This window comes from Gobio gobio (assembly GCF_949357685.1).
Source record: "Gobio gobio genome assembly, chromosome: 14".
In the NCBI taxonomy this organism is placed as follows: domain Eukaryota; kingdom Metazoa; phylum Chordata; class Actinopteri; order Cypriniformes; family Gobionidae; genus Gobio; species Gobio gobio.
This window is the reverse complement of record NC_137107.1, coordinates 11,803,844-11,818,362: the sequence shown is the minus strand read 5'-3', so window position 1 is coordinate 11,818,362 and position 14,519 is coordinate 11,803,844. Positions and strand designations below refer to the sequence as shown.

Genomic DNA, 14,519 nt, shown 5'->3' with positions numbered 1-14,519 from the left:
TGCACACCCCGATGGTATTTTTCCAATGCTGTGGATGTTCATCTGGGCCCGTATTTATACATTTTCTCAAAGTGCCATTCTTAAGTGCTGAGAATTCATGAAATTTACTCCTACTTTCAAACTTAAGTATAAAAGCAAGTTGTCAAATTTCTTAAAGCTAAGAATCACTCTTACTCTCCCAGTTATTTAAGACAGCTCGAGAGGTCTCTCAAGTGGTTAGGAGTTGCCAGTAGGGGCTTGTGATGGCACTGAGGAGACAGAGACGTGCGCAAATCTTTTTTATAAGAGGAAGAATGTTTTTGAAATGTTTGACAATGAGCAGTTAATCAAACGGTATCGTTTGGACAGAGCAGGCATCATCTTTGTCAGCGCTGGTTAATGTTGGGCTGAACTTGCCTTTTATAACATGTTTCCGCTGTTCAAGTAATTCAGCAAGCAGTAACGCTTCTTCCTCCTGCCAGTTCGGTTTTCTTTGGAATCCATGGTGGCTGATCATATCCAAAAATCTAGGCTATATATAGGCAGGTCAGTTAACAGCACATCAGTTTAAAACATTTAATTAAGACATGGTGGAAAACGTGTTTATCTTTCATTTCAAATGTGTATATTATAATGTATTCTCTTGAAATTGATTTATTGTCAAATGTGTGTTGAATGTAAACTCCTCTTAGGAATTTCACCGTTCAGTGTGAATTTATCTGTTCAGTGATTGGTTCATGCCTATGACATCATCCAAAATCCTGTTTGTTGCACAACAAAGTGTCGTAAATCAACTGTAAGAGTGAGACTTAAGATTTAGTCTTACACTTCACTTAAAGTAGGATTGAGATGCTTGATAACTAACTTTTAAGCGCAGCTTTGAGCCAAGAATTTTTTTTACACTTAAGTCAATTCTTAGCAGTGTTCTTGTGAGTAATTCTCAGATGCTTGATAAATACGGGCCCTGGTTATTAAGACAATTACAGCGGTCTGGAGTTCAGAGGCCAACCCCTTAAGAGTGATTAAAGAACAGGAAAGCAACAAATGAAAAGAATAAGCCATTGTTCCTATTACGCGTCACGTTTGAGCATCACATGTGTTACACAGCACGTTTGAGCTTCAGCAAGAACCAATGAGGTTCATTCTCGTGTTACGCAGCACATTTGAGCTTCAGTGAGAACCAATGAGGTTCATTCTCGTGTTACGCAGCACATTTGAGCTTCAGTGAGAACCAATGAGGTTCATTCTCGTGTTACGCAGCACATTTGAGCTTCAGTGAGAACCAATGAGGTTCTTTCTCGTGTTACGCAGCACATTTGAGCTTCAGCAAGAACCAATGAGGTTCATTCTTGTATTAAGCAGCACGTTTGAGCTTCAGCAAGAAAAAATTAGGTTAATTCTCAAGAACCAATGAGGTTCATTCTCGTGTTACGCAGCACATTTGAGCTTTAGCGAGAACCAATGAGGTTCATTCTCGTGTTACGCAGCACGTTTGAGCTTCAGCAAGAAAAAATTAGGTTAATTCTCAAGAACCAATGAGGTTCATTCTTGTGTTACGCAGCACGTTGGAGCATACCTGTTAAGTATTGCATTTGAAAATAAGGGAAATTTTTCGGCGCCCACCGCAAGCAGTCCCACCACCCCAACCAACCAAGCTCCAGTATCCCTTACATTTTAAGACAGGTGTTATAGCCCAAATGAAAACACAAAAGGGTATATATGATGAGCATTTATTTAAAAGGCTTATTTGCATATTTTCTGTTCATTTAACATTGCTTGTCTTTACATTTGATTTTCATTCTACACATTCTTTTCATTTCATGTTGCTTTTCTTTTACAGTTTTTCTTTTAATTTCACATAACTTTTCTTTACTCTTTTAGTGAGCTATTGTACAAATTTGTTGCAGACTTTGCATTCTTTAAGACTGTTTTGGAAAGAGTGTATTTGTGGGCTGGGCCAGAGTGGTTCATTTTACATGAGAGTAGAGCACAAACAGTTCTGTTGTCTAATGTCATCCTATTCTCTGTAACAATCTTTTGTACCATGCTAAATACCCTTTCTGAACTTGCATTGCTATGGGCAGGGCTCGACATGAACGCTTGTCCGGGACAAGTGGATTTTTTGAAGGGGCAAGTGAAAAATAATTTTACTTGCCCAACGGACAAGTATCCTGAGTAAAATGTCAAAACAAAAAATAACTAGGGAATCACCAAAGTGCAATAATGATTCTGCATTCAGTTAGTGTAAGTTGCGATCGATAGTGGACAATAATATAAAACGAACTGACGTTAACAAGGTTGAGCTGTTGAGGCTCGCGCAGCCTCTCGAGGAGAAAATCGAAAACAAATGAGCGGCGCTCACACACAGAAACTCAGTTAACATACATGGTTAAAGTGGTGTAGTTATTATATTTATAACATATGATACAGTTAAGCAACATCACACTAACAAGAGTGTTGTTTTCCTGAATACCATCACGACTGGAAATGACACTGATTTCATACGCCAGTTCCATAAACAATGAATTAACATTAAGTCACTTACATTTTATAATTAAATTCGCTGTCCCATTGATCACGGTGTTTACACGAGGGTTTTTTTTTTGTTTTTTTGGCAGGAGTGCCTTAATCCGTCTCTATCGTTACGTCCATCATCCATCTCTGTTTTGTTTTTTTCCCGCGTCACTCGTCATCTGACCTCACACACTAACCTCGCGACAACTGACACCTATACTGTAGGCTACTGCAGATGACAGTTATCGCGAGGCTAGTTTCAGAGCTCAGATCGGAAATGTTTTTGTTTTTTTACTCCGGTATTATTGTTTTTTAATAACGCAGGTTAAAATACGGGAGATTTACAGGAAAATACTAATACGGGAGGACGGCGGGAAAGAAGGGTAAAATACGGGACTTTCCCGGCCAAAACGGGATACTTGACAGGTATGCGTTGGAGCTTTAGCAAGAAAAAATTAGGTTCATTCTCAAGAACCAATGAGGTTCATTCTAATGTTACTCAGCACGGTAAGTACGTAGGAGTGGGGAAACAAGGAAGCATCGTAGCATGAGTATTGAGAAGCACCCACTGTTTTGCCTCTGTTCTAATCTAGTTTATCATTCGTTGTCATGGTTTCTGATTAGCTACACACCTGTTTCTTGTTCTGTTGATCATTCCCTCTTTGTATCTAAGCCTTTAGTTTTCTCAGTTTCGTGTTCCGCAGTTAACGGATTATGTGTAGTATTTTACACTCTTAGTGTTTATATAAGACAATTTTATCGTTCATTCTGTATCACACATCTCTCTTGTGTATTTACTAGATGCTCACCAGTGAGAAAAGCATGATAAAAGAGTATTAAAACATAATGGTTTAAAATGTACATTCAGTAGAATTAAGCACACTTTTTCACAAGGGTGGGATAACAGAGACATTTAGGTTATCTGTCTAATCACAGTCAAGAGACAAGTGAAACATTATGAGAACTTCAGCATTCACCCCAAACACACTACTTGATATAGTTTAATTCAAGTGAATGCATGCATTTGAAACAGAAATGACTTAACTGCTTTCAAAATGTAAAATATATTACACTTCAAATTAATATACATGTAAGTCTCTCCACATAGTCTGTTTGAGTTGACTCAGAATTTGCATTTTTATCCCATAGGAGGCCAAAAAGAAATATGATAAAGAGACGGAGAAGTACTGTACAGTGTTGGAGAAACATCTCAGTCTGTCCGCCAAGAAGAAGGAAGCACACCTTCATGAAGTATGTTCTGCTCTCAATGCCAATTTATGTAGACTAAAATTACCTTTTTGCATTTGGTAGTTAAAGGCTAAAATTTGTTTGGTTTGACAAATGTTATGTCGATGCACAGTATTAAAAGGCTAGTCTTTATTTGTAATAGCCAATGCCTTTGGTTTACACACTGCCACTGTATATAGGGACTAAAATCCACAAACCCATTTTATTTCATGTTTATTTGTTCAGCTGTGTATTTTGTCTGATTTTCTTAACAAATTTCCCCCAGGCGGATAACCAGGTGGACCTCGTGAGGCAACACTTCTATGAGGTCTCGTTGGAATATGTCTTCAAAGTGCAGGAAGTTCAGGAAAGGAAAATGTTTGAGTTTGTGGAGCCGGTAAAACATCATCACATTTTATTGCAGTGGTTCTTCAAAAATACTATAGCACTGACAAAAACATGATATCCCATGGTACTGTCTGATACTTTTTTGTTAGGAAAGTTCTTATAATTTGAAATTAAATTAAATTCTGGGTTTGTACAGAGTGTTTAAAGTACTTGAATTTGAATTTAAGGCCTAAACCTGGCTATGTCTAAGCACTGTCTGTGAAACTGGGCCAATATGTTATGCAAAATGAATGCTGCAGCCTGTCTGATATAGATATAAATACATTTTGCATGACTATGAGCATAATATTGCTCATATAAATGCCCAAGTATATAATAAAGCTTCAGGAAAAAGAATCAGGAAATATCTTTTTCTTAGTATCCACAATCATTTCATTTTGCATGTGCTGCACTTTATTTGTACCATTTTGTTTTATTAGTATATTTTTATTTATCTGTTTACCTTTTCTAGAATTTGAAAGATAATACAGATCTTGTTTTGATAAGTGAGATCTCTGATTGTAGTCCTTAAAAACCACCAGCAAAGTAGTGCTTGCAAAGTCCTTGAAAGTCCTGGAATTTCATTTTACAGTATCTGTACGAACCCAGTACATTTGCTAAATATAATTGCAATTATACATATTTAAAATGAGATTGTATTCCTCTTCTTGACAGTGGCTTTTCTCTTTGTTGTTGTGTGTAGTTACTGGCTTTTCTACAGGGTCTATTTACATATTATCATCATGGGTACGAACTGGCCAAAGACTTCAACCATTTCAAGACAGACCTCACTATCAGCATTCAAAATGTGAGTCTATTTCTTACAACAGACCCTTACAGATGTTGATATTACACATTACAAAAGCAGAATTAGTTTGGTTTATAGCCTTAAAGGGTTAGTTCACCCAAAAATGAAAATTCTGTCATTAATTACTCACCCTCATGTCGTTGGACACCTGTAAGACCTCCGTTCATATTCGGAACACAAATGAAGATATTTTAGTTGAAAGCTGATGGCTGAGAAAGGCTTCAGATAGGCCTCCATTGGCATTCAGTACATTGACACTTCCAAGATCCATGAAAGGCACTTAAAACGTCGTTACAAAGTCCATCTCACCACAGTGGCTCTACAATAATTTTACGATGCGACGACAATAGTTTTTGTGCGCAAAAAAAAATCAAAATAACACCTTTATCCAACTTGTTTTCGACTTCCGTGTGTGCCTCCACGACGCATGCGCGAGAATATGACGCAGATCCGGCGTTCGGGAATCCATGAAATACACACTTAAGCCCCATTTTGAGCACTACGCCGAGACCTAAAGCACGATCAATGTAGAATCCAACAGCTTAGACACGCGCGTCTTCCTCTGCTCGTAAACAAATCACTTCTGGGTCATATGTCCGAATGCCGGATCTGCGTCATATTCTCGCGCATGCGTCGTGGAGGCACACACGGAAGACAATAACAAGTTGGATAAAGGTGTTATTTTGATTTTTTTTTGCGCACAAAAACTATTGTCGTCGCATCGTAAAATTATTGTAGAGTCACTGTGGTGAGAGACTTTGTAACGACGTTTTAAGTGCCTTTTATGGGTCTTGGAAGTGTCAATGTACTGAATGCCAATGGAGGCCTGTCTGAAGCCTTTCTCAGCATCAGCTTTCAACTAAAATATCTTCATTTGTGTTCCGAATATGAACGGAGGTCTTACGAGTGTCCAACGACATGAGGGTGAGTTATTAATGACAGAATTTTCATTTTTGGGTGAACTAACCCTTTAAAGACCCCCTGTAGTGAATTGTGAAAAGACTTAACGTTTTTAATGTTGTTTATGTATGTCTATATGGTGTTTTAAGACAATATGCTTTTAGACAAACCATGTGAAAATTCATAATTCAACACCATTGCTGAGTATCTTCTCCTTAAAGCTACACTGTGTAACTTTTTTTGTTTATTCTTAGCTAAAAACACTTAGTTCTTTCAAAAATATATGTGCTCATTAATGTATATTTACTTCTTTCAAGTAATAAAGTATTCTCGTAAGTTTATAATATGCCATTGAAAATACATACGGGTAATGGGTTCGAATGCCGGTCGCCATGTTGCCCCTCCATCTTGAAAGTACATTAGCCAAAGAGGGACATACCCGTAAATTCAAGCTTCTCCTTTCGCGTTTTAACACTCGATGGCACCGTGTCGAATGTGGACGAGGTCGAACTGGAAGCCATATTAATCTTGCACTAAATCGGCCACCGTAGGAGTTAAAACGAAATCGGAATTGAGAGGAAGAGAAACTAATATTCACTGGATGGTCATATACCTTTTAACCGCTAGATGGGGGAAAATATCACACAGTGTAGCTTTAAAACTCCAGTGAACCAAAGACATTTTCAATAACACGGTCTGATATCGCTGGTGTTTCGTACATCACAAACTGACCTATAACCTATCACGTCAACATGTGGTTGGGTTTTAGCATATCATTAATTATGCCACTATTTTTGAAAATAGGCTAATTTTCCAACTCCCCTAGAGTTAAACAGTTGAGTTTTACTGTTTTCGAATCCATTCAGCCGATCTCCGGGTCTGGCGGTAGCACTTTTAGCATAGATCATTAAATCTGATCTCTCCATGAGCAAGACACCTAACCCCAGCTTCTCCTGACGAGCTGGATTGGTGCCTTGCACGGCTGACACCGCCATCGGTGTATGAGTGGGTGAATGTGAGGCAATGTGTAAAGCGCTTTGGATGGCCATGGGTCTGTAGAAAGCGCTATATAAATACAGTCCATTTACCATTTATTGGACAGGATATCAACATGACTCAAACCTGACCCCTGACAGGAGCAGTCAATGTCCGTTTGCCAAAATACAAACTATCGTAAATCTGGCCACTTGACTTCAATGACCCTGGTCAGTTATGTGTTATATTTAAAGCAATGCAGTAGTTTCATGTAAGAATTTTGCAGTGTAGATTTTTTTTTTTTTCTTTACACTGAGCGGCAAGTTTTCACAAGCATTCTCGAATCTTCACATCTTCTCCTTAAATTGTCTTTGTGGTCTTTCAGACGCGGAACCGGTTTGGGAGCACACGTTCAGAGGTGGAATGTTTGATGAAGAAGATGAAGGAAAACCCGCACGAACACAAGAGCATCAGTACTCACACAATGCAGGGATACCTGTTTGTGCAGGAGAAACGTAAGTTGTGTGGAGCTTCTCTTTTATTCCTAAGACACAACTGATCACACTGACTTTTGGTTAGTGTGATTTTCTATTTAATTGTGTTTAATTTCCAGTTACTAACTAACTACACTACCCACAATACTAAATGTGACCCAACGTTCAGAAAAGTATCTGTTTGTATGGACACAGAAATTGTGTGGCAATAATACTTATTACATTATGTGTAGTTTTTACATGTGCAGTTATTACATTATGAGTTGCTACACAGCTCTACCATGAAGCATTGTGAATGACGTCATTGAACAGCATTGATCTCCCGGCATTCTCAAACTGCTTTATATTTGTGTATATGTAGTATCTAGTATCAAAGACTCTAAAACCGTTTGTCCACCGAAGCTTTTTTTTTCACACGGCTGGTGTATTTTTCAAGTCAAGTCACCTTTATTTATATAGTGCTTTTTACAATGCAGATTGTTTCAAAGCAGCTTTCACAGTGTACAGCCGAATCAAATTCTGTTGCATTATTTTCCTGTTTAACACTGTGAAGCTGCTTTGAAACAATTGGTATTGTAAAAAGCGCTAAATAAATAAAGTTGACTTGACTATAACCAGAGGTGGACAAAGTACACAACTCCATTACTCAGGGGTGGTAAAAGTACTCAAAAGTTATACTCAAGTAAAAGTATATATACCGAAATAAAAAATGACTCCAGTGAAAGTAGAAAGTCCTCCATTCAAACATCACTTGAGTAAAAGTACAAAAGTATCCAATTTAAAATGTACTCAAGTACCGAAAGTAAAAAGTAAATATTAAAATTAACTGTTAATATCAATACTTAAGAAGATCAATTGTTTTGGGAGTGATATCCAATGCTTTAATTGAACAAATTATAAGATTAGATACTGCAATTAAGAATTTGTTCGATTTTCAATCATAAGAGACAATGAAGTACCTTAACACAGTATAGGGGTTGAACTTAAAATAGACATGCTCCATAACATTAGCTGCATCAAACAGAAGATGTGCAAGATACTATTAACTAATTGAAAATTAATTCAAAAGCCATAACCACAATGACATATTACTTAACAATTAGTTAATAGTCATGTGCCTCAACAAGTAAAGTCATGACATAATGAAACCTTTGTAAATCGTTATCTAATGATTAATTAAAGCAGACAACTGGAAGTTGAAATGCATGGCTTTGACCCATTGTGATAATTATTATATTAACTAATTAATCTGTTATGTTATTAGGGAATTAATACATTGTCATATTTAATTAATAGAGATTCATGTATTACTTAATCTATTAATCATATATAATGTTCATTAGTTGCTGATGCAGTGATCATTAATAAATGATTTAGTTCTTCATGAGTCACACATTAACTCATGATCATCTGTGCATTACTCAAGCATGAATTAATGCATTATAGTGCGGCCCTTATTGTAAAGTGTTACCGATGTTTTCGTAGTAAATAGTGTGCCGCAAAAGAAAAAACATTGGGAAACACTGAGCTAACGTTAGTGTGGCAAACCTAGTCAGCTTTTCCAAGTCTAGCCCCGACTGGATCATCCATGACCGATCGACAGCATGCAGGGAGAACCAGCTTACTAGCTTGATTCTCTCCTGCAGCCACGTTTTTTTGTTGGTTTGGAAAGCAAGTGTAATAAAAACTTGGAGCGGGCGTGGGGAAATGTATTGGAGTAAAAAGTAAACTTTGTCTTTAATATTGTAGCGGAGTAAGAGTAAAAGTAGATGCAAACAAAAAATATTCAAGTAAAGTACAGATCCCCGAAAAAAATACTTAAGTAAAGTAACAAAGTATTTTTACTTCATTACTTACCACCACTGCCATTACTCGAGTGAAAGTAAAAGTACTACTGGTCAAATATTACTCTGTTACAAGTGAAAGTTGTTAAAAACAATTTTTACTTAAGTAAAAGTACAGAAGTACTTGCTTTTAAAAGTACTTTAGGTATCAAAAGTAAATTTACTTTTTTATGTCAATGCATTATTTTATTATTGTTGCATTGTTGTATAAATGCATGCTATGCCATGGTGGTTTATGCCCTTCAGTGATGCTCCATCCGACATGCTAGCATACAACTACCTTAAACTAATTCAAATTTACAAAGCTGCTGTCACTTTAAGGCAGAATGCACAAATCCTACACACTGATACACATCTGATATTCCCCCAACTGTTTACGTTCACTTAAAACATAATCAACTTTGTTTACGTGAATACTTTCCAAAATGAAAATTTTGACATTTTGTGTGTATTGGTCTGTTTAAGTGCTGTAAAGAAAGCTCTATTCGGTACTCATGCTCTGGCATCTCAGAGGCACAAAAACCAGACTGAACTGAACTCTTTCATCATGCTTTTTCAGATTCATCCATATGTATATGCTTCTCTTTCTCCCAGACATTTACATTTTACAAAAAAAACAAAAAACTTTTAAAGTAGAAAAAAAATCATCCACTGACTTGCAAAGCTGCTACAGAAACGACTTTTGACTTTGAGGACCTTGATAGAAATGTAGTGGAGTAAAAAGTACGATATTTGTCTTTCAAATGTAGTGAAGTTAAAGTAAAAGTTTCCCTAAAAAATAATACTTCAGTAAAGTACAGATATTCAAAAAGTGTACTTAAGTACAGTACTCAAGTAAATGTACTTCGTTACTGTCCACCTCTGACTATAACCCATCCATTTAAATTATATTAAGCCTTAAAGTTCTGCATAATTAAGGGTGATTGACACTATGGTCGAGCTAGACGGGCGTGGTTTCAGCAATCGGGCACCTCAGCTCCACCCATGTCCCACCTCTTTGCCCATTTTCAGTTATCCGGGAGTTATGCGGTGCCAATATGGCAACGGCCGGCTTTTAGGCTTCAAAAATGCTCTTCGGAAACCTACGGGTGACGTCAAAGGCACTACGTCCATATTTTTTACAGTCTATGGTCTCAACTGAAGAAAAAAATCCTGCTGCACTGCCAAAACACCTAGCGCCTAGCATTTTCAGTAGAGCGCTTAGCGTTTTCAGCAGAGCGTCTAGCGTTTTCAGCTGGCTCGAAACGCTTTGGTGGACACGCAGCTTTAGTCAGTTGTTACATGTTTTATTAAGGTTAATACAATTCTTTCATTCTAATGCCATTCCTTGTCAATGGTAATGCAATGTTTTACATGACATTCCATGAATCTTATTCCATGACATTCTGTCCCATACTCCAAAATTCTACTGCATCCCCAAAACGTTCCCAAAGTCCATGACATCAGTCAACACACATTTCAGGACATTCAATTCCAAGAAAATTGCATGAAATTTCCATAGAACTTCTAACATTATAACAGCAGTGTTTTCTATTGTAGGCTACTGTTTTTTTATATGATGTTTCACTATTCACAGTGCTTTGTTGCAACCCAGGCTCATGATAAATATGTGCCTGTGGTGTCATTTTAGCCAAAAATATTACGTTGTTTTTGCACTGTCCGTGGCTGTTTCAAAGTGAAATGTCCAGTGAGTGGCGCTAAAAAGCATGATTGATATTCTCTAAAACATATAAACATGACTGTGCCAACATTTTATTACATTGATTTATGCACTATTGTGCCAGTTGGAAATTGAAATGTGCAGTGAGTGGCGCCATAAAGTTAATACTCTGTTGCGTTTGAAGATAGTGTCTGATGTCATTTCTAGTGAGAAATTACTATTGTAGTAATTCAATATTTGCTTAGTTATCACCAAAGCTCATTCGGGTTTGTTGTAGATCAACAAGTCTGTTTCATGAAGTTCCTTCCTGTGCAAAAGCTGCCTGTGAAGTCATTGTTTAATAGGGCAGTGCGGCAACAAGCCAGCTGCCTCACCTTTCCTATGCAGCCTTTGTATGTCTCCCATGGGATTAGTTCACTTCAGAATTAAAAATGCCCTGATAATTTAATGTCATCCAACATGTTCATGTCTTTCTTTGTTCAGTCGAAAAGAAATGAAGGTTTTTGAGGAAAACATACCAGGATTTTTCTCCATATAGTGGACTTCAGCGGGAACCAACGGGTTGAAGGTCCAAATTGCAGTTTCAATGCAGCTTCAAAGAGCTCTACATGATCCCAGACGAGGAATAAGGGTCTTATCTAGCGAAACAATTATAAAAATGTATATACTTTTTAACCATGTTGGAAAGGTCACGTGTGAAGTGCTGTTCATCTGTGTACTCCGGTTCAAAAAGTAGGGTCGGACTCATTTTCTCCTTCAACTACTAAATCGGACAACATCGTTGTTTTATCTTTTTTTGTAAAGGGCGTTTGACTTAGTCTTTGCACATTCGCTGTGTTAACACTGGGGCAGTACTTCGCCTCCGTCATGTGTGACCTTTCCAACGTGATTATGTAATGCGTGTAGTCGTGGACGCTAGTGCAAGACGAGCATTTGTGCTTAAATAGTATCATTTTTTTTGTTTTTGAAAATGACGATCATTTGGCTAGATAAGACCCTTAATCCTTGTCTGGGATCATGTAGAGCTCTTTGAAGCTGCATTGAAACTGCAATTTGGACCTTCAACCCTTTGGTTCCCGCTGAAGTCCACTATATGGAACAAAATCCTGGTATGTTTTCCTCAAAAACCTTAATTTCTTTTCAACTGAAGAAAGAAAGACATCTTGGGTGACATGGGGGTGGGTAAATTATCAGGACATTTTAATTCTGAAGTGAAATACTCCTTTAACACACCTGATGTGTGTCAGATAAGAGAGACAGAAAATGTGCAGAGCGTTGGGTCCCCAGGACCAGAATTGAAAACCACTGGATTAAAGTATGTATTAATATTTTAAATTAGCTTTAATTTTTCTATTTTTAGTTTTTATTTTAATTTTAGTTTGTTTTAGTACATTTGTTATGTGCTATTTCATTGTTTGTGTTTTTTTTTATTTCTGTTTATATTTAACTAATTTTATTTAGGTTTAGTACATCAATTTATTTTATTTCAGTTAGTTGTGTAATGTAATGCAACATTTTTTTAACAGTTTTTTTTTTAAATGTAGGTTTTATATTTTATTTAAGGTCTATATTTTTATATTTACAGTATTCAATAACTGAAAACATTTGTTTACAGTTTTAATCAAGGGAAAGTAACAGAATCAAATACAAGACTCAAGACTCAAGGCAAATTCTGCTGTACAGCAGCTGTAGCAAAATATTAGTGTCATTATTATTCTGCTCTATTCAGTTCAGTGGTGTCTCAGTGCAGTTTAATAACTGTGTCAAGTTCATTCATTACGAAACAAGTTCAGTCCAGCTATAAGCAGCTCTTCTGAAGAGTCATTATACTCAATTATACTTAATTCAGCTCAAGTTCTGTTCTCACCTGATAGTGTGAGTGCAGTTAGATAAGTAATATTGCTTAATATTAAGGGTTTGTTTACACGACAACAGTTCTTAAAGGGATAGTTCACCCAAAAATGTAAATGACCCCATGATTTACTCACCCTCAAGTCATCCTAGGTGTATATGACATTCTTCTGTCAGACAAATTAAATCAGAGTTATATTAAAAATGTCCTGGCTCTTCCAAGCTTTATAATGGCAGTGAATGGTTGTGTTGTTTTTGAAGTCCATAAACGTGCATCTATCCATCATATAACTGCTCCACACGGCTCTGGGGGGTTAATAAAGGCCTTCTGACGTGAAGTGGTGCATTTGTGTAAAAATAATATCCATATTTAAAACTTTATAGACTAAAATAACTAGCTTCCGGCAGTCTTGCGCTAAAAGAGTAACACAACCTTTCACTGCCATTATAAAGCTTGGAAGAGCCAAGACATGTTTACTATAACTCTGATTGTATTTGTCTGAAAGAAGAATGTCATATATACCTAGGATGACTTGAGGGTGATTAAATCATGGTTTAATTTTCATTTTTCTCTCCTTTGGGTCAATTTGACCTGTTTTAAGAAATGAATGGGAAATATATATATGTGCACGCACACACAGAAATGCGTAATAAAATCTTTTACAAAATATAGTTTTTTATATATCTAAATATATATCTGAATGCAAAAAAATCAAAGTTCTATTCCCATATTCCAGTTGATTTGCTCTATTTAGAATCTCCCTATAGGCCCATCTAGTGGCAATTATCACAAAATGTCATTGTTGTCCATAAGAGGTCAGCGGAGACACTCAATGTGTAATCTGTTATGATGTTTTCATAAAAATAATACTGGAATAAAATAATGTCAAATGCACATTTTTATTTAAAATAATACAATTCTAAAATACATTAAAAATCACCAAATAATATATGTATATACAAAACTATATAAATATAAATATAATATTTTATTATAATAGACTGATAATAAGATTTCTGGACATTGAAGATTTCAATTTTTTTTAAGGCTCCGGGTCATTTTGAAGCTTGAGTATATGTTTTGTTACACTTTGGGAAGGAGAGCTGTGTGATCCACCGTACTGTATCTTGTAATCTAACTGTATTGTTCTCATATGGATTTATACCAAATCAGGTTCCTTCGTGTCCACATGGGTGAAGTACTACTGCTCCTATCACCGAGAGCCCAAACGCATGACCTTGATGCTGTTCGATCAGAAGTCTGGGGGCAAAATTGTAAGTTGTTTTATTCTCTCTCTCTTCTCTCTCTCTCTCTCTCTCTCTCTCTCTCACACACTCACACACACACACACACACACACACACACACACACACACACACACACACACACACACACACACACACACACACACACACACACACACACACACACACACACACACACACACACACACACACACACACACACACACACACACACACACACACACCCTGTCGCACCCTTTCACTCAACAGCATGTGTAACCTTTAGATTGGAGAGTGAATTCTGGCACTGGCCACGTGCTTGTTTCCCCATGCTGGCACTGACACGACTCTTATCCTGCACAAAAAGCTGTGTATCGCATGGTTGAGCTGGCACTAGTGTCTGCGCCTGGCGCTGTGCCCGTCCCACTCTCCACAGTCACACACAGGGTCAATAGCACGAATCTCACACCAGGGACTGCATGCGGCCTGATTACATTCCGACCACTTTCAACCAAACTAAACAAACAAACCTACAAACCGCAAGAGAAAAGCAAACAGAAACGTGTCTTATTGTGTTTAAAAATTCAATACAGAATCCAATTGTTTCTTGTTCCAATTTGTATGGTTTGTGTTAT

The 14,519-nt window shown here is 37.0% G+C and overlaps 1 protein-coding gene across 7 annotated transcripts in view; it reads left to right on the top strand.

Moving 5' to 3' along the window:
- Positions 1 to 14,519, top strand: part of LOC307136777 (rho GTPase-activating protein 26-like) — a 182,370-nt gene that overhangs the window by 80,362 nt on the left and 87,489 nt on the right. For all 7 annotated transcript variants that reach the window (XM_079834041.1, XM_079834044.1, XM_079834046.1 and 4 more), the window contains 5 exons: positions 3,643 to 3,744; positions 4,007 to 4,117; positions 4,811 to 4,915; positions 7,176 to 7,305; positions 13,814 to 13,914. In XM_079834041.1, the coding sequence (XP_079690167.1) occupies positions 3,643 to 3,744; positions 4,007 to 4,117; positions 4,811 to 4,915; positions 7,176 to 7,305; positions 13,814 to 13,914 (549 nt within the window). The remainder of the gene's footprint in view (positions 1 to 3,642; positions 3,745 to 4,006; positions 4,118 to 4,810; positions 4,916 to 7,175; positions 7,306 to 13,813; positions 13,915 to 14,519) is intronic.